The sequence below is a fragment of the Vanacampus margaritifer genome, chromosome 3 (genome assembly GCF_051991255.1).
Source record: "Vanacampus margaritifer isolate UIUO_Vmar chromosome 3, RoL_Vmar_1.0, whole genome shotgun sequence".
Classification (NCBI taxonomy): domain Eukaryota; kingdom Metazoa; phylum Chordata; class Actinopteri; order Syngnathiformes; family Syngnathidae; genus Vanacampus; species Vanacampus margaritifer.
The window spans coordinates 841,586-867,024 of NC_135434.1; the positions used below are offsets into that span (position 1 = coordinate 841,586).

General features: G+C 42.5%; 1 protein-coding gene across 2 annotated transcripts; it reads left to right on the plus strand.

Moving 5' to 3' along the window:
• Positions 1–10,953: 10,953 nt before the first annotated feature.
• Positions 10,954–25,111, plus strand: cabp7a (calcium binding protein 7a). Of its 2 annotated transcripts, none has more exons than XM_077562255.1 (5): positions 10,954–12,080; positions 21,200–21,343; positions 21,520–21,632; positions 21,774–21,911; positions 22,972–25,111. In XM_077562255.1, exons 1-5 carry the CDS (start codon positions 11,972–11,974, stop codon positions 23,020–23,022), a joined length of 555 nt encoding a protein of 184 aa, XP_077418381.1. In that variant the 5' UTR covers positions 10,954–11,971; the 3' UTR covers positions 23,023–25,111. The 2 variants fall into 2 exon arrangements, with proteins under 2 accessions (XP_077418381.1, XP_077418380.1); XM_077562254.1 differs by having other exon boundaries at positions 10,961–12,080; positions 21,774–21,924.
• Positions 25,112–25,439: the final 328 nt, after the last annotated feature.

Genomic DNA, 25,439 nt, shown 5'->3' on the forward strand with positions numbered 1-25,439 from the left:
CAAAATGATCGGCGGTTGTCTCGGGCGTTACCTTTGATGTTACGCAAACTGTCACCGATGTTCTTTAAGGTTCGTTGTTCAATTTGTTAGTCGGCGAGCCAGTTAGTCGGTTGATGAGCTGCTTGTTAGATTATTTGATTGTTTGGTTGCATGTTTCATATTTCACTGCTGACTGACGCCGTTGTGATCAACAAAATCACAGTTTGATGGTAGTTTTGGCGGGCTTGCCTCCAAACACGTTTGAAGGCACCTCCAAAAGACAGCGTTACTTACTTCTCTCCCTCCGTCCCTCCCTCCCTCCGTCTCTCCCTCCCTCCCTCACACACATGCACTTCCGTCTGTGTGGGTAGAGCAGCAGCTCATCCCTCCCGAGAGAATCGTTGCTGCGCTTGCTCGGCTGCCATTTTAATGTTCTCACTTGACTTCTGTTGTGCATTGAAGACACTTACGCAGACACACGCGCACACGCGCTCTCGCAGAATAGCGTCCTAAGCGTCTTCTGGCTAAATTGTCTTCATCTTTTTTTCCCAGTGCGGAATGTTGACGATTCCTCCTAGTGAATGGTTGATGGGGAATTGCGGCTCCACGATCAGCCGCAATTGTTGCCCGCAGTTAGCGAGCATGCAAATGAGACCAAATGTATTTTCAGACGTGGCGGAAGTCGCTTGGTAACGCTCCCTAATGAACGCCAGGCAGCTTCTCAATTGGTTCGCAACCGACACCAGAGGCGCAGGCATGCATTTGCTTATTAGTAGCTTATTTTCCAAATTTTACATATGCAACTTTTTATTTTATTTTATTTTTTTAGTCATTTGGGTTAATCGCTGGTTGGGTCGCCAGTTAACACCTCAGGGAGTGGCTTTGTCTCAGTTTGGTAGCTTGTCAGTTAAGTTTACATGGCTGCTTTATTGGTTAGTTAGTGAGTTAGTTAGTCATTCTACCTGGCTTGTTGGTTAATTGTTTAATTACTTGACTGGTTATTCACCATTTTGTCAACGTAGTTAACTGGTTGGTTGGAGGGGTGAATACTGACTAGTTAGTTGCTTGATTACTAGTTAATTATTTAGTTGCTTATTTGGTTGATTTAATTGGGTGGTGTGTTAGTTAATTTAATTGGTGGGTAGTGCGTCAATGTGTGGTTAGTAGGCTGGTTATTTTTTAAGTGTTGTTTATTTATTAGTGTCGTGGTTGGTTGGTTGGTTATTTCGTGGTTATTCTATACTGGCCTATGTTGTTGTTGCATAGTTCTAATAACTGACTTTATTTATTTTCTTAATTTGAGCTGTGCATCTTCTAGGAATTTTTTATGAACTTTTTTAAACATTTGAATTGAACAATTTAATTGTGCCTCCACCTTGCGTCAAACTTAAGTCTTTTTTTTTGTTGCTATTTTTTTTCTTATCCACGCCAATGATTTCCTTCTTCATCCCCCGTGACGCGTCGCAGGGTCCGAGGTCGTCGGCCATCATTGGCGTTTTATTCCTGCTCACGTCTGTGCCCTGCGAGTGTGTTAGCACGCTTGACACCGGCTTGAAGAGAAAAAAAAGTCAGCGGCGGCCGCTTATTAAGCGGAACGTCATTTGACAGCGTTCCCGAGGTAAAATGTCCGGCTTGGGCAAAGGAAGGAAAAAAGTGAGTGCGAAAATGCACGGAGCGAGAGTCTGTGTGAGTCATGCATGATTTCCTGAGGGCTTTTTTGTCCTTCAAATTGAATTTGTTGTTTCTCAGTTAAAAACGAAAACAAAATTCATCACATTTTTTTTATTTTTTACATTATGGAACTATGATTAATTTCCTTGTTAGTCGAACGTGATGTATTTCATTCACATGAACTTGCTGGTTAGTCAGTTGACTTGCTAGTTGGTTGTTCAGTTGATCGTTTGGCTAGTCAATTAACTCGTTTGTTTGTTAATTAGTCCGTTAGTTAATTAATTAGTCTGTTTTTTGAAGTTGTTTATTTAATTACTCGCTGTTGTAATGCGTTAGTGGGTTATTGCTTTCATTTGTTTATTGCTTAATTAATTAATTGTTTGGTTAGGCATTGGTGGGATGATTGGCTGCTTGGTTCTTCCTTCAGTTAGTTTGTTGACAGCTGGTTAGTTGTTTTGGTAAAATGTTTTAATCAATTTCTGTTTTAGCTTATCGGCACGATAGTTAGCTTGTTGTTTGTTTTACAGATTGTTTTGTTGCTTAGTTATTAATCTGTCAAGCAGTTGTTCAATCAGTTGGTTTGTTAGTTAATTTGGTTGGTTGTTTTGTTAATGTAATGATCTAATTTCTCTCATGGAATTAATGAAATAATCTATAAATCAATTTATCTGTCTAATTGGGTAGTTTTATTGTTCTGTTAGTTGGTTAAGTGGTTGGTTTATTGATTCATGACTTGGTTTGCTTTCTTGTTCTTTATACCTTTTGTGTCTTATACACAAATTCTATTTGAAAATGAATTCACTTGCTTCCCTCGCACTTCTGTTCACCAAAATGTAAATGTTAGCACTTATTCAATGATCCTGCGTTTTGTTTTGAAAATCCCAAAGTAGCACAGGGGGAAGTCCTGCAGGTCTTCATTATATTGCGAGTGCGCTTCGCTCACCGCTCATCCGTCTTTACCCATGAAAGTGACCCACATCTGGTGGCGGGCCACAACCCGCCACAATGCGGCATTTTTTTATTTATTTTTTTGCCACACAAATCACCGGAGACCCACTTAGGAGGAAAACATCTCGTTTTCGGCCTCCTTGCTTGGCTCATTCATTCTGCAGGCAAAAGAAGGGCAGGTCAATAAGCGTGCACTTTTATTTTTGCAAGCACATTTGTCTCCAAAGTTATTAGTATAAAAAAACAACAACTGCAAAACATTTGCTCTATGCATTATTGAAAGGTCAAGCAAATTTCCTGTAACTCAAAGAAATGAATTTGGGGGGTGGATTTTGGAGGCTTTAGCTTCTGGACGGCCGCTATAAGCCAAAATGGCCGACTTCCTGTGTCACGATATCAACTCAACAAAGTGGCAGCTGCTATTTAATGACGTAGTGTCAAGAATATCATAAAACTTCCAAGTAGGCCAACGGGATTGTTTTTGATGTCATCCGACGTTATGTAAGTGGCACGGCGCTGCGAGACGCTAGCCCCGCTAACGTCAAGATCACACACACACACACACACACACACACACACTGCTTCTCCAAAAAGAAGCTCCAACTGCCGTCAGGTCTGGAAGTTCTCCTGCTTGTAAACTCTATTTTTAGCCTAGCGAGGTGCCGTTACGCCGCGTTATATTTTGTTGTTGTAAAAACGTTCTTCCTCCATGCGCGACGTTTCCAATCCTTAAGACTACAACTTGTAACTTGAAAAATGATGACTATCTTGATGCATTTCCTAGCCTCCAAAATGTCCGCACAATTTCAAGGCGGTCCCCACAATAGTAGTTAAACCTGTGAAAACACGTGTGTATGGTCCCCACAATGTAGCAAAGACAAAGGCACGCACACACCATATTTGTAATGAATGACTACGAGGTCTAGACAAGTTTAGGTCTAATTAGCTTTGGATTTAGCTAGTTAGCCTCATGTCTAGTTTACGTAAGGCAAACTCAACTTCCGATGGTGCTAGTTAATTGTAGGTCTAGTTGTCTTCGTCTTAATTAGCTTTGGACTTAGCTAGTGTCTGGCCTCGATCTAGATTTCACATTTAGCCACTTAGAAAGCTGAGCAGGCCTAGTTAACGTCATCTTAATTAGCTTTGGGCCTAGCGTGTTAGTTACAGAACTAGCTACTTAGTTGGCAGGAGGCCTAGCTAACGTCATCATAATTAGATTTGGGGATAGATAACTTCAGGTTTAGCTAGTTAGTTTCAGGTCAAATTAACTTCCGGTTAAGTTAGTTAGCTTCAGGTTAAGTTGACTTCAGGCCTATTTAGCTTCACGCCTAGCTAGTTAGCATCAGGTCTAGTTAGGTTCCTCTCACTATGATTCTGTTTTGTTTTTTTTGTTAGCAGTTCTCACACACTAAGAGAGTTCTTCAGCTGGTTTCATTACAAAATCACAAACATTTTATAATTCTTCCAAAAAGAAGAAGATTGTGATTGCATTGAAACGGCAAAAACAAGGAAAAGGCTCTTTTCTTTCCTTCTCTGTAACACACGAGTGCCTTTAATTTGGTAGCAGCACCGTTGCTAAAATGTTAAAATGGGATTTTTTCCACCGGCGTAATTTCATTGGCTCATCTGCAATTGGCTCGCCGTCTGCTTCCATCAACCGGCGAGCGGACTGAAACGAAACCAACTGATCAATGACGACGTGCGCGAGGAAATAAAGTGTGAGGAGTAGAGATGGCGGCCATTTGGTTTTCCTTCTCAGATTTAGTTTTTTGTGCTCACATTGTGTCACATTTGAGTTTGAAATGGACACGTTGACCGGATTAACTAAAAAACAAAATAAGACATATGTATATGTTGTTTATCTTCATTAAAAAAAGAACCAACTTCAAAATTGTTTATGTAAGTAATAATTTGTGATTGGGTTTATTCACAATAAATTACACACAAACCCTAACCATGTGTAAACTCTACTTCAAAAGCCTAAATATGTTGAAACCTTACTTTTTAAAACTTAATTGAAACCTTAGCCTTGCCTTAAACCCAAACTCTGGCTCAAAAAAAACAAAAAAACTCTATCTTGAAACCTGAATATGAATTCCAAAGCTGATATTGAAACCCTAATTTGAAAGCCTAACTAACCCTGGTTGACAAAACTAAACCTACCTTAAAACCCTATAATGCCTCATTTGAACCTTCAACCAACTGAAAACATAACCCTGTCTTGAAACCTTAATCCGAACCTAATCCTGTCATTCCACTCACTGTGTATCACGGAATTGTGATGAGAAAATGACATATCAAAAATCACAGTAGCAAATCTTTTTTTGTCTTCTCACGCTGGCCTTAACAAAAGGGATTTTTGTTTTGTATGTTTGTGGGTTTTTTTTTTTTTTTTTTTTTTTGGGCCTTCCGCCTTTTCACAGCCAAACAAGCAGCAAATGTTGCACATGCAGGAAAAAGCGAGATGATGAAATCAAATGGGAAAGGAAGCAGCAATCAATGTGTGTGTGTGTGTGCGTGTGTGTGTGTGTGTGTGTGTGCGTGTGTGTGCGCCCTCACACACCAGCTGTTGGAGGCAATGTGTGACAGTAATGACTTCTTTTTTTTTTTTTTTGCAGCACAAAAACAAAATATAGCCCAAAAAACATTCCTATTGTGTGGATTTATTCCCGTTTGTCTAATGCTGATGTTGTTTGTTGCATTTGACTCCATCACATTTGGTTGTTCTTTGTTTGACGCAGCGGGACGTTGAAATATGGAAAAGTATGGAATTTTGAAATTGTAAATATGTACCGACCCTGAAAACAGTATTTTTTAAGGTTAAAGTCAACCTTCTAGAAAATAAGCCGCTTGTAATCGTTCATGAAAAAAAAAAAAAAAGTCAATCAATCTTCCATGAATGAAGTCAGATTTGTTTAAATAAACCTGTTAAAAGATAAATTCAGGGTTTTTCAAGATTTCTTTTTTTCCATCTCGGTCTTGCATGAAAAATGTTTGTTGTGCTTTTGTTGTCTTCAAGTTTAACAAAAGCGTCAGACGCGTTGTGTCGCTTGACCGCCGAGCGATTTCCCCTGCGGCGGCAAACCTGCGGCGGCGGCGGCGGCGGCGGGAGCGTCGCGGCCGCTTCCAATCAAGTCGCCCGATCGATATCTCATCATCATCAGCGTCCGTCCAAATCCAGCCGGCAGGTCGGCAATCTCCACGTAAGCTTATGTCATATTTCATATTGGCGGAAACCTTTGGCTTCATCAAACCAAGTTGATTTACTCCAATAGATTTTATTACTGTGGAGGATTGAATTTAAAAAATAGATAAATTATCTCATGAATTTGTAATTCATTTGACTGTTAAATTTATGCATTTCAGAATAAAAAATGTACACTGTAGAAAAATGTCGGGAATTTTCAAGAAGGAGAAAATTGTAATCTGATTCAAATCAATCCTCTTGCGTTCTGAAATTGATCACGTAACGATGTCAAACGTTTTAACATCAAATTCGCCACATTCAAACGGGAACTTTATCGGCTTCTATTTTAAAAATCGATGGCGTCTGTACGTGGACTTCACATGCGTAAACATGTGACTCAACTTCATTTCCGTAAAATCTCATCATACGAAAATGCAACGCAAAAAAAAAAAAGTACAATCTAATGTAAGATTTTAACATGATTACTGGATTCTGAACTGTTGCTTGCCTGTGATTGGCCGTTCTGTGTTTTGGGGGGTGTGGCTTAGCAAAAACAAGCCTCAGTAGCACGTTGGCGTCTGCGTTACGGCGTCAAGCATCTGGTGGTCGGTCCGTGTCGCCTTCCGCCAAGCATTTCCTGTCATGAGCGTTGGCGGAATAAACACGAAGCCGCGGCCCGGCGCCGTCCAGGATCCGAGCTCGTTGGCTGCAATTTCTACCCGATGTCGATCTTCTTTCCATTTTTAAAGTTGAGTAAAGTTGCAATAAATATGGCAAACGCGCTCACCACCGCAAAAGATGTGGCGACTCCGTTGCTGTTTTAATGCTAAATGCAGTCTTGAAAGTTTACCATAAATAAAGTCTTGAAAGTTTATTAATGGTAAAGTTTCAAGACTGAACTTTCCACGCTTTTTTATCTGTGACTTTATTGCCTTGTCAAGTAAATGCCGAAGCGACATCAACTAAAGTTCAAATGCAGATTTCCAACTTGAAATAAAAGGACTTGTCAAGTCACGTGGTTCAAATTGATCAAGTCAAGTCAACTCGAGTCTAACTCAAATCGAGTCAAGTCATGTGACTCGTGTATCCCATCTCTGGAAAATGCGCAAATTTGTCACAATATTCTGCATTTGCACAATTTTCGACCAAACAAGTTTCCGCCTTCAGAGGAACGAGCAGCCTGGTAGACATTTTTGTCAAATGGAAGGAAAAAGATTGAGGCTTTTGTTTGAAAATGAATAAATTTGCCTTAGCAGTTATTTGCTAACCATCTTTAAAAAAAAAAAAACATGAGTAGTTTTGGCTCAAACAAGTAAGGTTAGCATTGATAAGTTTTGACCAGCGTCTAAAACGAGTTGATGTGAGCACACAAGTCAGCTTAACGCAGCCTCAGCCATCTTTCTGTAACTACTAAATACAGTATAGATGTTTTTTTATTTTGAAATGGACATTTTTTAGCGTGAAACATTTGTCATTTTAAACCAAACGTTAGCGTGTGCATGCAAGTCAGCTTAGCGTAGCTTTAGCGGGTATGAAAGAACGCGTGACAGACGACGTGGCCACGCGGCGCCAAGCGGCACGGGAGCGCTCGTGCCAAAGTGATCCTGATTGATCTGCCCGACAGGCGGCCCGTCAATAATAATGCCGCCTTGCCGGCGCTGCCCAAATCAGGCCCGAACTGTCAGTCAGCGGGCGACCCAGACGAGAATCAATCAGAAACTTCCGGCCACCGAACCCGCACCGGGATCTTGTTCTGTCGGGAGTTGGCAGCCGTGATGGACAATTTCAACCCAAATGTGAATAATGAGGAAATTTAGCTATATTCTAATGCTAATTGCTGCGAAACGGAAAAGGGTACAAATATAGTTGTTGTTTTTTCCTGATGAAAGAAGAGACTCTAATCTTTCTTTTGGTAGGTTCCTTTTTTTATAGCAATAGAACACAATATTCTGTAGTTCTTGCAAAATCAGTCCAAATCCAGTCAAACAGCCATGAGCGAAGGGGGTTGCTTCACGGAAAATGGCTGCGATTGAATGAGTTAAGTGTGACGCATTAGCACAATTTAGAGAAGAAAAACTGATATTTCGTAAACATTGTGTTAAAGAAAAGTCATTCAAAACGAATTTGAACGGCTGCTATGAACTAAGTAAAAAAAAAAAAATGGCTGAAAATGATTGTCTTTGCACGTTAGCACAGTTGGGAATTGCCGTGGACCGAAAAGCAGTTAGCTACCGCCAAGTCGGGCCACGTCGCTAGCAAGTGGCGGCAAAGCCAGGAAATGAAACTCATCTTGACATTTGGAGTATTTTTGACTTGACTTGAACTGCGTTTTAAGGCTTTCATGATCGGGAGCCAGCAAGGAGTGTCGGAAAAGGAGGCCGCTGTCATTGTGCTCAAGCTGCCAGCCAGAACGTTCCGGCTCGCACGTTGCGTCAGAGAGAAGCGTGAATAATGGATTTTTTTCTCGCGCCGAGGAGGTGATTCAATAGCCGCCGTTTATCCGGGAAACTTTTAGGGAAAGTTAAGGAAGGATATGGCGCGTGAAGTGGGGCTCCACTGGTGACTAAAGTGCTTCTTTCCTGCTTGGAAACTTTTTTTTTCCCCCTCTCAAAAGGCTTGAAATCTCCCCGCCGTGGTTCCTCGCCGTTTCTGGGTCACGAGGCGTTTTTGATGTGCCGCAACATTTTACCATGTCAAATAAAGAAATGAGGTGCGCGCGCACAGCGTTAAGCGGCGGCCTGCTGTTCTTCTGATGTGCCGCCAAGCAAGACACCGCGCGTGCTCTGGCGGCGGCATTTTGCCTTCCAGGGGGTGCGCTACAATACAAAATATGTAAGAGTGCGCTGATAACATAATTAGTGGTGTCTCTAGAGCCGCCGTTCCCAAAACTCTTCATGACACGCACCCTTGTGGACGCGCAAGATTTAAACGCCAACCGCAATCTCATCTACTGTAATAATTGCGTCTGTAGGAAAGTTTTTGCCCCTGAGTTTTGAGGCCCCTTTAACATTCCAACAAGGTTGGCGCACCTCCTCTCAACAACACATACCCTCAAATGTTTTTTTTTTTTTTAACAAAACAAAGGAATCCTGTTTAATAATAGGGGTGCACACCATTAAAAAATGTGGTGGTGCGCCGATATCATAATCACCAAAGTCTGTAAAGCAGCCTTTCGGCAACTTTTCAAGCCCATTTAATATCCTGACAGTTGGCGCATAGAAAAAAAAAAGGGGGCATTTTTACTAATAGGGGTGCGCTATATTTAAAACATGTAATAATAATAATGACTGTAATAATTACTATTGTTTTTTGCGCAGCATTCCCCAAATGTTTTAATCCACACACGCCCTTCGAAAAAAAAGCACCCCCTCGAACCCGTGTGCACCCGAAAATAAACAAAGACAGGAAGCAATAGTAAACATGATCCATTTTAATCATGGCAGGGATTCCCAACACTGTGCGGTGTGTACACTTTTGTGGGTGTGCCAGATTAGAAATGTAACGCTGTGTTTTGGGACGATTTTTGAGATTTTTCGAGGGGTGAGGCGGCGCACCGACTTGACCAACATTTCAAAAGTTTGTTGCAAAGCTGTCATCAGAGACAATCATGTGCAATGTTGTCATTGATGTGATTAAAAAAAAAACGAATCATACCCGGTGGGAAAAACGCACCGCCTAGAGGGCGCACCTCCGATTTTGTAATCCCAGCCGTGGGAAACGTCTCCTCTTTGAGCACTGATGAGCGTCCATATCATGCAGCATCCGAGTGATGCTCACCTAATGGAACATTAAGTCTCATCAAAGGGTTGTTGGGGGGCGGGGTTGTGTGGGGGGGGGGCTTTAATGAACAACACTGCTGCTTTTAATGACCTGCATTGCACACACACGCACACACACACACACACACTGCGTTATCTTGACGGCAAGGAAGTGCACACACAGCACTGTTGCTCCTTATCAGGCCTCAGCCGCACTGCAAAAAATAAATAAATAAATGCATCTGTTCAGTGAAAGCAGATAAGGTAAAGCTGGATTACCCTCAGGATTCCCGCGGAGTACCTTCCCGGGGGGGTGGGGGTGGGGGGGGGGCTTCCAGGAGACGGACAGAAATACACACGAAATGAACATGCTGTGGGAAAAGGGGTTTCTGATGTCGCCTTCGAAGGCACAAAGTTTCCAGTTTGTCTTCTGTAACAGGCCGTAGTACGGCACCGCGCCACAAGGTGGCGCCTGTTTGTTTGTCTACCTTTTGGTTTTGCCTTTCAGAGTCTTTTTGCCTTGGAGCCGAGCGAGCGCTTTATCGTGACGTGTGATCTCGCCAACAACATCTTTTGTTGGCCTTTTAACAGAGATGGGAAGTAACTTTGTTACTGTACTTGAGTAGTTTTTTCAATACTTTGTCATTTCCTCGGTATTTATTTTTTAGACTACTTTTTAATTGTATGCGTTAGATTTTAACATGAGTTTCTGTACTTTTTACTCAATAATTTCTCAAAACGAGGTCGTTATTTGTTTTGTTTTTTAAATGCACGAAAACGATTCAAATACTTGAAACGGAAGAAAAAGCGGCGTCGGCGTCTCGTGGCTCCGCCAATCGTATAAATCGTTACACAGCACCTTCTTTTTTTGTTTGAAATTAAAACTAAGATAAGTACAATTTTAATACTTCAGACATTTGACATTTTTTAAAACTTTATTTACTGTAGCAAAAAAATAGAGAGCTATTTTCTTAAGTTTTGATTTAACTTTCGAAGACTGCAACTGCCTCTTGAAAGATCCCTGATTATTTTTTGTTAGATTTTCAAAACAAAAAAGATTTTTTTTAACTCCAATATTTTACGTACATTAAACATTGTTCAATATACACATACATAAAAAAAGAGCTGGAGTTTGTCTTTTTAAAATTTAAATGTTATTTAAAGGATCTTTGTGCAGTTTGTCACTTTTTTACTCATGACTGCCACCTCTGACCCAAAGCGTAACTCCAACATCTGTGTCAGGCTCGCTCATGGAGCGCATGCGAGCAAGAAAAACTCCGCCCCTCCCCAAAGAAACTGGGGAGTGTGAGGGTCCGCACACTCTACTATAAAGGGAAGATTTCCGCTGAATGGTGCAGTCAGAGTCGGGGCTTTTTGTACTCAACTGGCATCGGTGGAGCAGGCATGATGTGGAAAAAGCCACAAAAGTACCTTTTTAAACTGCACAATGCACCTTTAATTTCAAATATTTTCCCCTTTAGTGATAATCAATATCGATATATATAGATGAGAATCATCACGATAAAAGTGGGAAGTGATATTTACTTGAAAAAGTAAAGGTTGATGCACTCAGAAAATCTAAGTCCATTTTACAAGAAATTTAACTAGAATTTCTGATGTGAAAAAAACTTTACTAGATTTTTTTTCAAGTAAATATCAATCCCCATTTTTACCCCCAGTGATTGTGATCAGATTCAAAAGCGATATTTGGCCCGTTGAGAAAATGATTCGATTCACAATAAAATGATAAAACAGTCCGTTTGAATCATTTTCCATCGGTTCCTTTCGATTCAAAAACAATATGGCTCCATTCCGATTCATCAATAAGCGGCTGTCATCGGCTGGTGCGGCTGTCCCTAATGAAGTGTCCGGATGAGTGTCCGAGTGACACGATGCGTGACCACGCGAACAATGCGTAAAAAGAGGTGGCGACCGAGAGGGTGGGCGCGCGCGCGCGCGCGTGATACAGACGACGGGGAAGGAGTTGCTCCTCGCGCACGCGTGCGCGATTGCGCGGCGTGTACGTGGGTGCTGTAAGCATCCCCCCGGGGGGGCGGTGGGAGTCGGAAGGAAGGAAGGGAGGAAGGAAGGGAGAGCGAGTGCGAGTGCGAGTGCGAGTGCGCGCGCGACCAACAAGTGTCTCCCCCGCCGCGCACAACCACGCTGCCGCAGCCTGTGCGCGCAGCCGCACGCACCCTGGACTTTTATCATCCTCCTTTTCCAATGAATGCCAGTGAGCAAGGCATGATTTTGCCTCCATCCTGCTCCATGGACTCGCTGCCGCTGCCGACGCCGACGCCGATGCCGACGCCGCCGCTGCTGCTGCTGCGCTCCTCCGGTGGCCGTCGAGGCGAGTCGGGCTCCCGTCGCTAGATTTGCACCCTCAGTCGCCCCCTGGGATCGCCGGGAGAGGGTCGCACCCGCAGCCATGCCGATGCACCCGGTCACCTCCACGCTCATGTACCGGGGGATGTGCACCATCCCGGACCTCCTCTCCTACAGCGCCCCGGTCAACCTGCCCGAAGACGAGGTGGAAGGTGAGACGTTACCCACACAAGCCCCCGGTATAGGTGCAAGACAAAACATTAGGTACACCTGATGAGCTCGCTGCACAGAATGCCCCCCCCCCCCCCCACACACACACACAGGGCTGTTCTAGCTTTGCTCAGTTTGAATAAATACAATTTGTGATTTACCCGATTTATACGGTACATTTTGTGTCTGGGTTTCAAACTTTTTTAACAGTATTAAAGGAGAGTGTCAATTTGAGGTGCCTTCAGTCTACCAGCGCGTTGCGCCGCAACCTGATGGTTTGCGTGGACCTGGACTGGAACACATGCAACTTAATTTATCACAAGAAAGTTTCCCACAGGTTGAATGTGGCGCTGCTGTGTGTGCGTTAATGCGGCACTTGTTTTAATGCTTTCATTTCCATGTTCTCGTCTACGGCGCCTCCCATTAAATGTTAGCATTAAGCTAGCAGAACTTTGTTCATATGTTCTGGTTGGACGTGTTGTTGTTTCAGTATGCAATGTATCATTATTTTTTGTGCGCTGTGGAGGTGCATCATCTCAATTGGGATTCTGAAGTCGGTCCCTCACTTTATGCATGAGGTTCTGATAAGGTCCAAACGATGCTGGTACAGACTTTATCTCACAGCACACCACCAAAACAAAATGTCTAAAAAACCGATTCATGGGTTAATGATGTATCTGGTGCCTCCAAACTCCTCCAAGAAAGTTTGGAAAAACAGCCTCGAAAGGTCGTTTCAGTGAGCAACGAGGAATTTTGTGGAATGGATCTTTTTTTTTTGGGGTCTTTTGTAAGTAGACCCATCTCAAGACGATATGCCCAAAAAGATACGGGAAGTCTGAAATTATGGTTTGAATATGTGGAACCTTAAAGTTACAAAAGTGTGAACGTTCAGTTTTGTTGACAGGTGAGCTAACTAGCGAACTAGCTAACGTGACTCATTAAGATTTGTACAATTCATACGGTATGTGATGTATCAGTCACTATCCCTATAAATGTACTTTTTTTTTTGGCCGTATTTACATTTAGCATCACTACAACATGTCTCAAACACTTTTTTCTATTGTCGTTCTAAACATCCAAAAGAGGGCGGGGCCTGTTGTGCTATGCTGTGACGTCATCATCAGCACTACAGTTCATTTTTTGTTTGTCCTTCAGCCGTTAGGAGCGAATTCCATAGCAATTTCTCATTATTGTATGAAATTAGCACTAGCCTAGCATCAGCATATACGTTTGTCTTGTTTTGAGAGTGTAACTGCGTACAAAGTTGCTATTTTGACCCTTTTGATTTGAAGCCTGCGATCTTTCCATTGAATCGTTGAGTCGAAGTACAATAAACGATTAGTGTAACGATGCTTTTGTGGTCTGCTGCTAAAAGCCAGACTCCATCTGGGCCTTTTGTGGCGGGCACTGCGGTGTCACTTGGTGTCGCGTCGGGATGCTTGGCACTAATGCACATTTAACGGCGGCGGCGGCGGCGGCGTTAGCGATCCCCTGCGAGGGAGCTGTGAACTCTGCGCGGGCTTCTTTTGTCGGCTGCTTAGCGCAAGTGACGGCACACGAGAACCTGCTTGACTTTTAAAGGGCAGACCTCCGCCGACGCCCAATTTGTGGGCCGCAATCATTAGTCACATTAACCCTTCAAGTGACTTTATGTTTTACGGACCATTTGTTGCTCCGTCAAATCGACGGGCCATCGCATTGGCTTATGTCATTTTTGAAGCTCTGGTTGCTATGCAAAACTTGTGGGCACGTTCATTTGTCAAATTCGGCTTTTGCCGGGTAAAATTGATGTGACGTAATTGGCCGCATAATTCATTTGCACATCCACTTGTTGCTAGGCAGAATTTGTGGGAATACGAAAATTCCACTTGTTGCTAGGCAGAATTAATGTGGCACAACTGAAGGTCACATGACACATTTACACATCCACCAATTCGAAGTAGTGAGCCATTTTAATGGCACTTGTTGCTAGGTAGATGTAATTGTGCCCAATTACATCTGCCTAGCAACAAGTAGCCAATAAATGAAAGAAAGATGTAATTGGGCACAATAGTTTGCCAATTTACGTATTAATGTGAGCTCGAGTTGATAGGTGGAATCTTCTTACATATTGTCTGACCTCTTGGCAGAAATCGTGGGCTACAATCATTGGTCATTTATGGATTTGTGCGGGCACTTGTTGCTAGGCAGAGTCCATGGGGCACTCGTTTGAATTTTAGTGACCAATTGTTGCTCGGAAGATATAGTTGGGCAGTTGTCATGTTCGATATTTTCATGAGCACTTGTTTCTACGCACCATTAGTCAAAAAACACATTTATGAGCTCCCTTGTTGCCAGGTAGAATTTGTGCGGCACATTTGCTAGGCATGATTCATGTGGCACAACCATTGGCCCTCTCATACACGTTTGCGTAGCTATTTTGTTGCTAAGCAGAGCTCGTGGAACACATTCGTTGGTCACGTTACGCATTTTGCCAAACTCCTGTTGCTAGGCAGAATTTTGGTGGCACAATTATGGGATGTCTTCAGCATTTCGCGAGCATTTGTTGCAAGAAAGATTTATGAGGTGCAATATTTATCCATGTTGCACTTTTTTGAGGTCACTTTTGTTGCTAGTCAGAATGGATGTGGCACAAAGGTTGGTCACGGATGGATGGACGGACGGACGGACGGATGGACGGATGGTCCGATAAAAGCAAAATGAAACGAGCACTCCTTTGTGGACAGTTTTAGGCAGCTGTCAATCAACAAAGGTGACAACCTGAATGACGTGCGCATCGGCACAGTCCTCCCTGGGGCGAGCACGTCAAGAAGTAAAATTGCGTATTAGCACGCGCGCGCGCGCGTGTGTGTGTGCTGCTCAATTGGCACGCCTGGCAGCACAAGGAGTTGATTTTCAATTACCAGCCTGGAGGCCCGCGGGGCCGGTGTCATGGCCGCCCGAGCTTGAATTGGAACCATTTTCTCATGCTTGCCGCGCGTGCGTGTGCGTGCGTGTGCGTGTACGCGTTTGTGTGCGAGCATGCCTTAACTGGCACGCGCGGCAGGCAGCATGAGAAGTTGATTTTCAATTTCAAGTGCTGTCATACTTGCGACGTGTCCATTAACGGGCGTGCGTGCGTGCGTGCGTGCGCTCAATCGACTAGCATGGCAGCACCAGGAGTTGATTTTCAAAGAATGTTGCCACCAAACACGCCTACAATTACGATACTATTTCCCGAACGCTCGATACGAGTGTGTGTGTGTGTGTGTGTGTGTGCGCGCGCGCGTGTGTGTGCGCTCATGGAGGAGGCGGCAGTGCGCTCGCTGCTTAATGTACCTTGATGAGAGTGATAAAAAAAAAAAAAAAAACAATGGAAGCGGACTCCATATTCTCCATTTCACCTCCTACACTTGCGGGATGAAATAACATAGATGGTCAAATTACTGCAGCTGGATATAGATAGCAACGCACGCACGCACGCACGCACGCACACACACAAAGAATTGAAGCTGAGCACTGAGCCTCATATTGACGTGGACTTGCAGGGCTGCTGTTCGGCAGCATGGAAATGGGCTACCCACTTTATTCCACCTGCTGTGCGCGCGTGCGTGCGTGTGCGTGCGTCCGAAACACCCCGTACACGCAAGCGTACACACAAAGGTAGGAGCAGCTAAAGCAAGAAAAAAAACCACACTCGGGTTCGTTGTTCGTTACTCGGTTGGTTCAGTGAATTCCGATAAATTACACAAACAGACACAAAGTATTTTGATGAAGACTGTTGAGTCTTTGATGTTTTACAAAACAGACAAGATCATTGGAAACACAAAATGTGTCCGTGATACTTGGATGCTTTCAAAACCTTCAATTCTTTGTAGGCTAAATTTAAGAATTGGCTTCATCGAAGTCTGTAAATTGTCTTGATTTTTACAAAAATGTGTTAAAAGGTTCTTAAAGGGCTCTAAGTTCTCTTGGAGGTTTTTTTTAAGACTCCAACTGTAGGTTGAATGAAGAGTGTCGATAGTGTCTTTGATGTTTACAAAACAGTTTAGTAGATAACTAAACCATCTGGAGTTTTTACACAACACCAACCGTATGTTCGCTAGACTGAATTGTCTTTGATGTTTACAATAAATATGTTCATTAGCTTTGTTGGCGACCTTTTGTTTTTGATGTTCATCAAAATGCACATTCGATTGACGTTGTCTTGGAATAGGAACGTTGGCGCTCGTAACTTGTCTTGGATGTTTTCAGAAATGAGTCTTAGCTTCATTGAAGTCTGAAAATTGTCTTTGATTTTTACGAATCACATGTTGGGTGCTTAAAATGCGGCAGCTTTGCTTTGTTTGCTGACTACCAAACGGTTGAATGAAGACAAACGTGTCTTTGATGTTTACAAGAAGATGTCAATTAGGTTCATAGGAGGCTCTTTGGGACGTTCACAGGACGTCGTTTCGAGAAAGACGAAATTGTCACAGCACATTTGATACTTTGATGCTTCCGGATTTTTCCCAAACTTGCGCCGGCTTGCAAAAGCGCACGCGAGCGAGACACCGCAAAACAGTGGCGGCGCATTTACGAGACGTTCGGCGAAGCGGTCCGGCCCGTGAGCGCCGCCTCTCGCAGGCTGGCCGGGCCCGCCTTTGATGTTTGTGCTGCGCTCCTGCCGCAGCGCCAACGTTGACTCATCCTGGCTTTGGCCGCGAGGTGGAGGCGACAGAAACCCGGCGCCGTGAATGCAAATGAAGCCCATTCAAAGCGTGCAAAACCCGGTCACAAGCCCGCCCGCAGGCCCCTTCTAAAAATAGCTGCCCCTTTTTGGGATATTGGGATTTCCAAGGAATGTTACAAGTGATCATTTGCTGAACTTTGGGCGTAAAAATAAAATGCTGCATTATTATTGATCTCATTGCTAGCAATTGTCATGATCATGAGAAATCTTTCACACGATCAGTGTCGTCACTGAGATAAATATAAATATGATTCATTGTTAATAAAAAGGTCATTGGAATACATTTGCCATTTTCATAAATTCTGCTTGCCCTTTGCATTGATTAGCATTGATGAAGTAGCTCGGAATGTCAAAAAGTTTGGCAACTTGTGGTGAAATGTAAAAGTTGTGCAAATTGTAAAGAGTGATATCAAGTGTCATGTAAGGCGCAAACAAAAAGTGCAAACCATGATTGGGCGACTGGCGGCGCTCTAAAGGGACCAAAAAGAAAAAGAAGCAATTCGAAACATGTTTCCTCTTCTGTAGCCTGAAGTTGTAATATCACCATTCACCACTAGATGGCAGATGTGGCCTTTTCAGCCCTGAACTGAATAAGCCTTGAAGGCAGAGTGCGGTTCGAGGCGTGCCGCCAGGTCGGGCGGACCGAAACGTTTGTCCCCGCCAACACGGATTTTTGACCTCCAAGCGCCTTCTTCGTTCTTTCTTTGCCGCTAAAGTTTGCCTTGGCAGCTTTTGTCACTTCTTATAACATCTTCTAAACTCGACCACATCACGATTACAGTATTATTCAAACACTTTATTGAACAACGAAAATTAAAAACTGACCGAAACCCAAATACTAACCTCAACCCTCCAGGGAAGCGCCATCTGCTGGGGACACGTAGTACTGCACTTTGGCCTCTTCCGTCAAACCGTTTAGTTAGCTCCGCCCCTCCGGCTGACTGAGGGTTGAGTGTTTGTCATTTTCAGTGCTCCATAAAGTTTTAAAAAAAAATTGCTTTACGTCTTAGGAAGTGGCCTCATTAAATCTGCAAATTTTTGAGACCATTTTGAAAAATCCGTATGGGCGGAGTCAAACGTTTAAGTCCACCCACGTGGAGGCCCGCCTCCAACTTTTATCCAGGGCGACCACGAGCCACATTCACATACTGTGACGTACGTTGTTCAACAACAAAACAGACATACCTTAAGCACATATTTATTTTATATTTCAAATAGCATAAAATGTTCTAAAAATAATAATAATAAAATGTTAGATAAGAATGATAGGAGACACTTTTTTTTGTTACCAATCCCTCTTTTTAAATAAATCGAATCATATTTGAACAAAAGTAGTTATTCATTCAATTCTTGTGTATTTGTGATATGAGGACGTTTAATTTGTCTTTCACGTTCCCAACGGCAACTTCAAAGGAAACCTTGACCCGAGTATGGCCCGTTACAAAAATGAGTTTGCTGTCGTGTGAAAGATGTTGTCACGTGACGTGTTCCATTTGGTGTCATGGCGTCCCCGCCGCTGCGCCTCCATCCAAAGGTGGAAAATCAGAAATTCTGAAAAAGAATCCTAGGAATGTTGAAAAAGTTCATCAAAGGCAACGAGCCCAAAACGAGTCGTCTCCTTCTTGCTTTGAAATCGTGACCTTCGAAGCCAAGAAAAGCCCGAAGACTCGATCCGCCGAGATTCCTCCTTTCTTTTCGGCGCGGAGAAGCTCAACTTGACACGAGCAAGACGAGAGAGCGGGAGACAACGAGGCGCTCGGCAGGGGGACGAGCGAGTGTCCCTTTTAAGAGGATTCAAAGTTCATCCGATAAGACTTGCCTTCTTTCATGCAATGGCGGCGAATATTCTTTTATATTCTCTCTTTTTCTTTTATAAATGATGGGAATGAAAATGTTAGCTTTATAGAACATTTCATTGTCTTTGGTTTTATAAAGCAAGAGTTTTTCGTGCAGGAGTTCGAGTTGTCTTTACAAAAACACGTCGCTCGATTGCATTTGAAGTTTTAAAGACGTTACGTGCGCTTAAATTGACTTTGTTGATCAAATTGGCGTCGTTGCGGTTGTGAAATTTGTCTGGGATGTTTGCAAAATCCGTCTTCTGCTTTTTGATGTTGACAAAAATGCGTCCAGCCTCTTTTGACAAACGGGATGAGGTTGAAGCGCTTTTCAGACGGCCGCTAACGATCGGCGGCTTTTTTTTGTCTGAGGCGTCGTTTCGTGATGAAATCTGGCAGCTGCGTGGAGAGAAAAAAAAAAAAATCAATGACGGAGAAAGTGAGAAAACGAGCCGAGAAATCCTCGTCCGACCTTTTGGCCGACTTCAATCGGCGGAGGAAGATTGAAAGCGGGACGGATTTTCCCGCTTTTTCTGACTCCCGTCGACGTTGATCAAGACACAATTAATTGTCTTTGATGTTCGCAAGTCCACTTTTTCTTTTAGACTAAATGATTTTGGTCGTTTAGCAAAACATTCATTGTTTATTGTACTTACAAAGGGCGTCATATTTAACAAATGCTGATGAAAAAAATAACATTGAAAAAATGTTAACTAAATAAAAACGAAAATGCTTAAAAAAAACTCAATCTAACAGAAGCTCCATTTTGCTTCTATGAAACTAACTGAAACATTTTTTATTTACATGGCAACGCATTGAGTGCGTAGTGAGGCGAAATGGCGGCGGCGGAATGGCGGCGGCGTGAAACACGTGGAAAGAAAACCAGTTTAAGAAAAAAGGAGAAAAGAAAACCAGTTAAGCCTCGTAGCATCCCTAAAGAAATCGTTTGAGAATTGAAGCTTATTTTGGTTTATTGCACAACATTTTTTTATTTTTTATCTTGCACTCGGAAAACACTCTATAAAGTAAATAAAAACAATTTAATCAAACAACTGTAATATGTTTAATTTGCCTTTGATTGACCAAAAATAATGTACTTGTTTTTTGTTTTTATTTACAGTAAATAAAGGCAATTTATTAGTCCTGTGCTTATTTTTGCAACCCTCAAAGAAATGTCAACAGAGTGTTTCTTTGTAAGGTCAAACAACGATTGCAAGCGTTTCAGGTTGAAGCGAGCGTCTCGCCTGACGCGGAGGCTGCAATTTCTTTGTGAGAGCCGATCGGCATGAACGCGACGACGTGACCGGTTTGAGAAAAAAAAAAAAAAACGCCTAATCCGGTTTGCCGGCTACGTTTGGATGTTAGCATAACACGGCGCTAACAAGCCTCGGGAGGATTGCCTCATATCGGCGAAAAGGAAAAAAAAGACTCCGTTTGCAAATTTATGCCGCTCGAACCTCAGCCAGCGAGAAAGAAAAGTCAAGAAAGAAAATCCCGCCTGCTGCCAAATCTTCGGAGAAAAGGTTGCAGATATCAAGCTAAAGCTTCTCCGCCGTTGATTTGTCCGAGAATGCTAACATGCGGCTCGACGCTGGAAGACGAGACGAAAAGATTTCAATGAACTCAACATCGACATCAAAAACAATGCAAATCAGAAATCATCATAAAAAAAAGAAGATCTCTCCTTTGATGCTCGCTGAACTGAGGTCATGTGTGTCATGATGAAAAACTGGTCTCAAGTCTGGTCTACGATTTCACAGTTAAAGCTGTAAACGAGGCTTAATATTTTAAACTGGCGGTTTTGAGTCAGGTTTAAATTTCAAAGTCGGGTTTCAAGCCAGGATTTGGTTCCGTGCTGCAGTTTCAAGTCACGGTTCGGGTTTTAAGCGAGCGAAACGGCTTCAAAGAAGAGCTTTAAACCGGTGGCAGGGTTTCAATGCAGGGTTACGTTTTCAAAGTAGCATTTTAAACTAGGGTTAGGGTTTGAAAGTAGGGTTTTAAGATAAGGTTACGGTTTCAAATTAGGATTAAAATATCAAAATCGGGTTTGAAATGAGGCGGCACGGTGGCTGACTGGTTAGCACGTCCGCCTCCCAGTGCAGAGGACGTGAGATCGAGTCCGGGCCTTCCCGGGTGGAGTTTGCATGTTCTCCCGGTGCTTGCGTGGGATTTCTCCGGGTTCCTCCCACATTCCAAATACATTAGGTGTGATTGTGAGTGTGGTTGTTGGTGAGTGTGTGTGTGTGTGTGTGCCCTGCGATTGGCTGGCAACCCGTTGAGGGCGTACCCCGCCGACTGCCCCAAGCCAGCCGGGATAGGCTCCAGCAACCCTTGTGAGGAAAAGCGGTTAAGAAAATGGACGGATGGATTTCAAATGAGGCTTTTGATTTCAAAGTAAGATTATCGTTCGAGTAGAATTTCCAGCAAAGTTTTGCTTCCAACAAGAGTTAAGGTTTCAAATCAAGTCTGGAGGCAAACATATCTCAAGCTCGGTTTCAACCCAACGACTTTGAAAATGTGCCCACAATCAATCCCTCGCATGTGTGCGCGTGTGTGCGTGTGCGTGCGCGTGCAGAGATCCGCGAGGCGTTCAAAGTGTTCGACCGCGACGGCAACGGCTTCATCTCCAAGCAGGAGCTGGGCATGGCCATGCGCTCCCTCGGCTACATGCCCAACGAGGTCGAGCTGGAGGTCATCATACAGCGGCTCGACATGGACGGTGAGCACGCACGCACGCGCGCACGCACGCACGCACGCACGCACGCACGCACGCACGCACAAAACGTTTTTAGAATCAAAACTTAACTCATGTAAAAAACTACAAATGTGTAAATCAACATTATTTTTCTTTTCTTTTGGGGGGGGGGGGGGTGGGGGGGGTTGTTTGTTGGTCAGGTGACGGCCAGGTGGACTTTGAGGAGTTTGTCACGCTGCTCGGTCCCAAGTTGACGGCGGCCGCGATGCCCGACAAGTTCAACGGAACCGACTTTGACTCCGTTTTCTGGAAGGTCAACTATGTATTTTTTTTTCGATGCACGAATTTTCCTGAAAAAGATCAAATCCAGCCCAAAATATCAACTTGATCGGGCTGTGATTGGCGACATCAGCGTTCGATTTTGTCATTTTGCTGCTTTGTCTTGTCGGTTCAGTGCGACATGCAAAAGCTGACGGTGGAGGAGCTGAAGCGTCTTCTGTACGACACCTTCTGCGACCACCTGTCCATGAAGGACATCGAGAACATCATCATGACCGAGGAGAACCACATCCAGAACCCCGAGGACTGCCAGGTGGATATCGACAGTAAGGACCGCCTCGCCAAAAATTGACAACAATTTAAGATTTATCATGAAAACAAACGGACGCCTTTTCCAGAAAAACAAAAACAAAAAACGTTTTCACAATTACAGTAATAAATGAGGCCCCTAAAGTGACATTATCATTTGAACAAGAGTTTTCTGGTTAGGATGAGAAAGTCGTCTGCTCGCACGGGAGACTCACATCTACATTTCGCTTTGCATTTCTGATGGAAAAATGTCAGTTTGTTGACATTTTTAACTTTCTGCTTTCCTCGTCAACATTATGTTTTGTCTCAAAGACATTTAAAATGTCCGCTTGCAGCGAAAACTTTCTCGTTTTCTTTTAATGGTCAACCTTTTTTTCTTTAAAAAAATGTATCACATTTTTTCATTTCACAACGTCATAAATCACCAAAAATCTTTTTTAAGATAAAGAAAACTTCAACTGAAAAGGCAACTTTCTTTTTACAAAGAAAAACAACACAAAAAAGGCAAACTTTCACGATGAAGACAGCTTACTACAAAAAAGTAACTTTTTACAGATATTTTACAAAAAAATTTATTTACAGCATTTATTTATTATTATTTTTAAAAAGACAACTTAAAAAAAAAGCTGTTTATGTTACAAAAAATTAAATGAAAAAAGGATGTCAAAATGATGGAAACAAATGTTGAGGGGAAAATTTATTTCATTAAAACTTTTTCAAAAGTTATTACATGTAAAAAAAAAAAATCTTTAAAATGAAATATGACAAAGAGTTTATTTCTAACCAAAACCGGAAAGGAATACATTGATTTAGCAAAAACACACACAACTTTTTCATGATTTTTTTCATTAGAATTACAATTCTTCATGACAAAAGAATACAAATATAATGAATTGCTAAATTTTACAATTTACTTCTTATTTTCTTTCTTTTTTCTTTTCTTTTTTTTCAGGAATGTTAACAATATACATGTGTTTTTTTTCCTTTTAATACAATTTAGTGATGTTAAGATGACCTTTTTGGGCTTTAATAGTTTCTGTTCTGGTGGTGTTTGCAATGTGGAGGTTCCAGCCCAACGCAGCAGGTCAAGCAGACGTGCGTGCGCAAAAGCCTGATCTGCGCCTTCGCCATCGCCTTCATCATCAGCGTCATGCTGATCGCCGCCAATCAGGTGCTGCGCAGCGGCATGAAGTAGTCGACAAACTGTCGACGAACGGACGACAAAAAAACAACGCGGACGTTTTTCCACGGAGCTGGCGTCCAAAGACACATGGACCACATATCGCTCCAACTCGTTGTCGTCGTGCGAGTCGAGTCGTGATGTGTGTGTTTGTGTGTGTGCGTGTGTGCGTGCGTGTGTGGAATACAGTAAAGTGAACCCCCGTTTATTGCGGAAATACGTTCCCAACCCAAAAAAGTAAAAATCCACAAGATACAAAAAGCGTGGGATTTGTATTATTATTTCTTTTAGCTTAATGCTAACCTATAATGGGAAATGCCATAGACAGGCAAAAGTAATTAGCATTGATGTCATGGTACTGCTACATTCCACACAGGGTGGAATCACATGTGTTTTCACTTTGGGAACAATCAATAAAATAAGTGAATTATCCTCCATCTCTTTTTCAGTGCTGCCTTGGCATGTTGTGGCACATTGTGGTACTACACTTAGAACTCAAAATTGCGACGTGTGTGTGTGTGTGTGTGTGCTCTAAAAACAAATAATAATAATAATAATAATAATTTAAAAAAAAAAAGGACTGTTTACAAATCCACAATCTAATGGGGTTCACTGTACTGCGGCTGCAGGGGGCGCCGTTGGTGGACAAACAGAGCAACAAACTGCGATAACCTCATCTATGCATGATATGCATGGACAGCGACCGTGTTTTTGTATATCCACGTTTACATCATGATCACACCAACTGTGTATTAATGCTAAACTGTGAGCCAGTGTGCGTGTGTGTGTGTGTGCGCGTGCGTGCGTGCGTGTGTGTGTTTGAAAAGGAAGGAGTGCTTTACTTTGAGGTTGTCTCAAATTGGAGAAGGTCAACAAACTGTTTGAAGTGTGTGCGCGCGCATGTGTGTCAGTATGAGTTGCGATGAAGCAATAAACAAAGATGGCGTCCGGCAACATACCAACCACATTTCAAAAAGCACTTTTTTTAAAAATAAAAATAAAAAATCATTCAAATGAACATTTTGGCAATACAAATGTGGCAATAAATCACAAACATCTTTGAAACGGACCTGATTCAAATTGGCTGACATATGCTAACGCGATATAAAAGAATATTCATTTACATGCGCAACACATGCCACCAAGCTGTAAATACCATGCTAGCCTGTACGAACCAATGCTAAAATGGCTAATGTGCTAATGGTCATATTTAGGACACATGCCATCAAGCTGACAAATGCTAACATGTGTTAACAAATACTTAATCGGGCTAACATGTGCTAACATGCACTAAAACGTTAAATCATATGCCAACATGTGCTAACATATGCAAAAATTCCCAAACACGCAAGACGCAGGCCACCTAGCGGTCATATGCTAACACACGCCAACATGTGATAGCATATACCAACACGTGTGCTAACATTCAGATACACACATGCGTCAATATGAGCTCACATATGCTAATATGATGGGATTTGCAATTCAAACATTTGCTAACATGCTAATGTCTTTAAAAATGCTGGCAATAGCACGAGCTCACATTGTAAGAAATGATAACAAGTACTAACATGGGCTAACATGAGCTAACACATGCTCACCTGCTAGTGTGCTCCATGCTAGAACGTACCAAATTGTGTGCAAATCGTAATAACAAACAATCTCCAATCTTCAACAAGCTCCAACACACGATTCCATTTTGCACTTTACAACTCGCTGCAGCGCACAACAAAAACAACAAAAATAACAAGTGACCGCCGTGATTGTCCCTCATTTACTATGTGATAAATTAGTAATAAATAGTTCATTTATTGCCTTATTATTTTCTTGATACTTGTTGAAATACAACAACAACAAAACGTGTTGACGGCGTGAGCGTTTTCAAAGTGTTTTCATGTTTCTAAGTGGACGTGACTTTTGCTGTCTTAATGGCCGTCTTGTTAGCGTTTGACTCTTTGTGTCTGTGGAATGTGGTGTTTTTCGCCCCAAAAAGAAAACCAAATAAAATGTCAAACACCATGTTACATAGCTCTCACCTCTTTTTTTTTTTAGGCCTAGCCTACACATGCTAATGTGCTAACACATGCTAAAAATGTATGAGCGTGAAATGACATTCATTCACAAACATGCGCCACAAAAAAATGATCCTTAACCTGAGTTTCTGCTAAATCTTTTTCTGCTTACATGAACTGACACTAAATGATGCGCTAACTTTCCCAAATATTCAACATCATAGCCAACAAGTCCTAATACATTAAGCTTAAACAGTATTTTGCTAATATATGCTAACGTCGAAGCATTTTCGAGTTTCCTGAAAAGCACAACACTACATATCTTGAAAATGCACTGTAC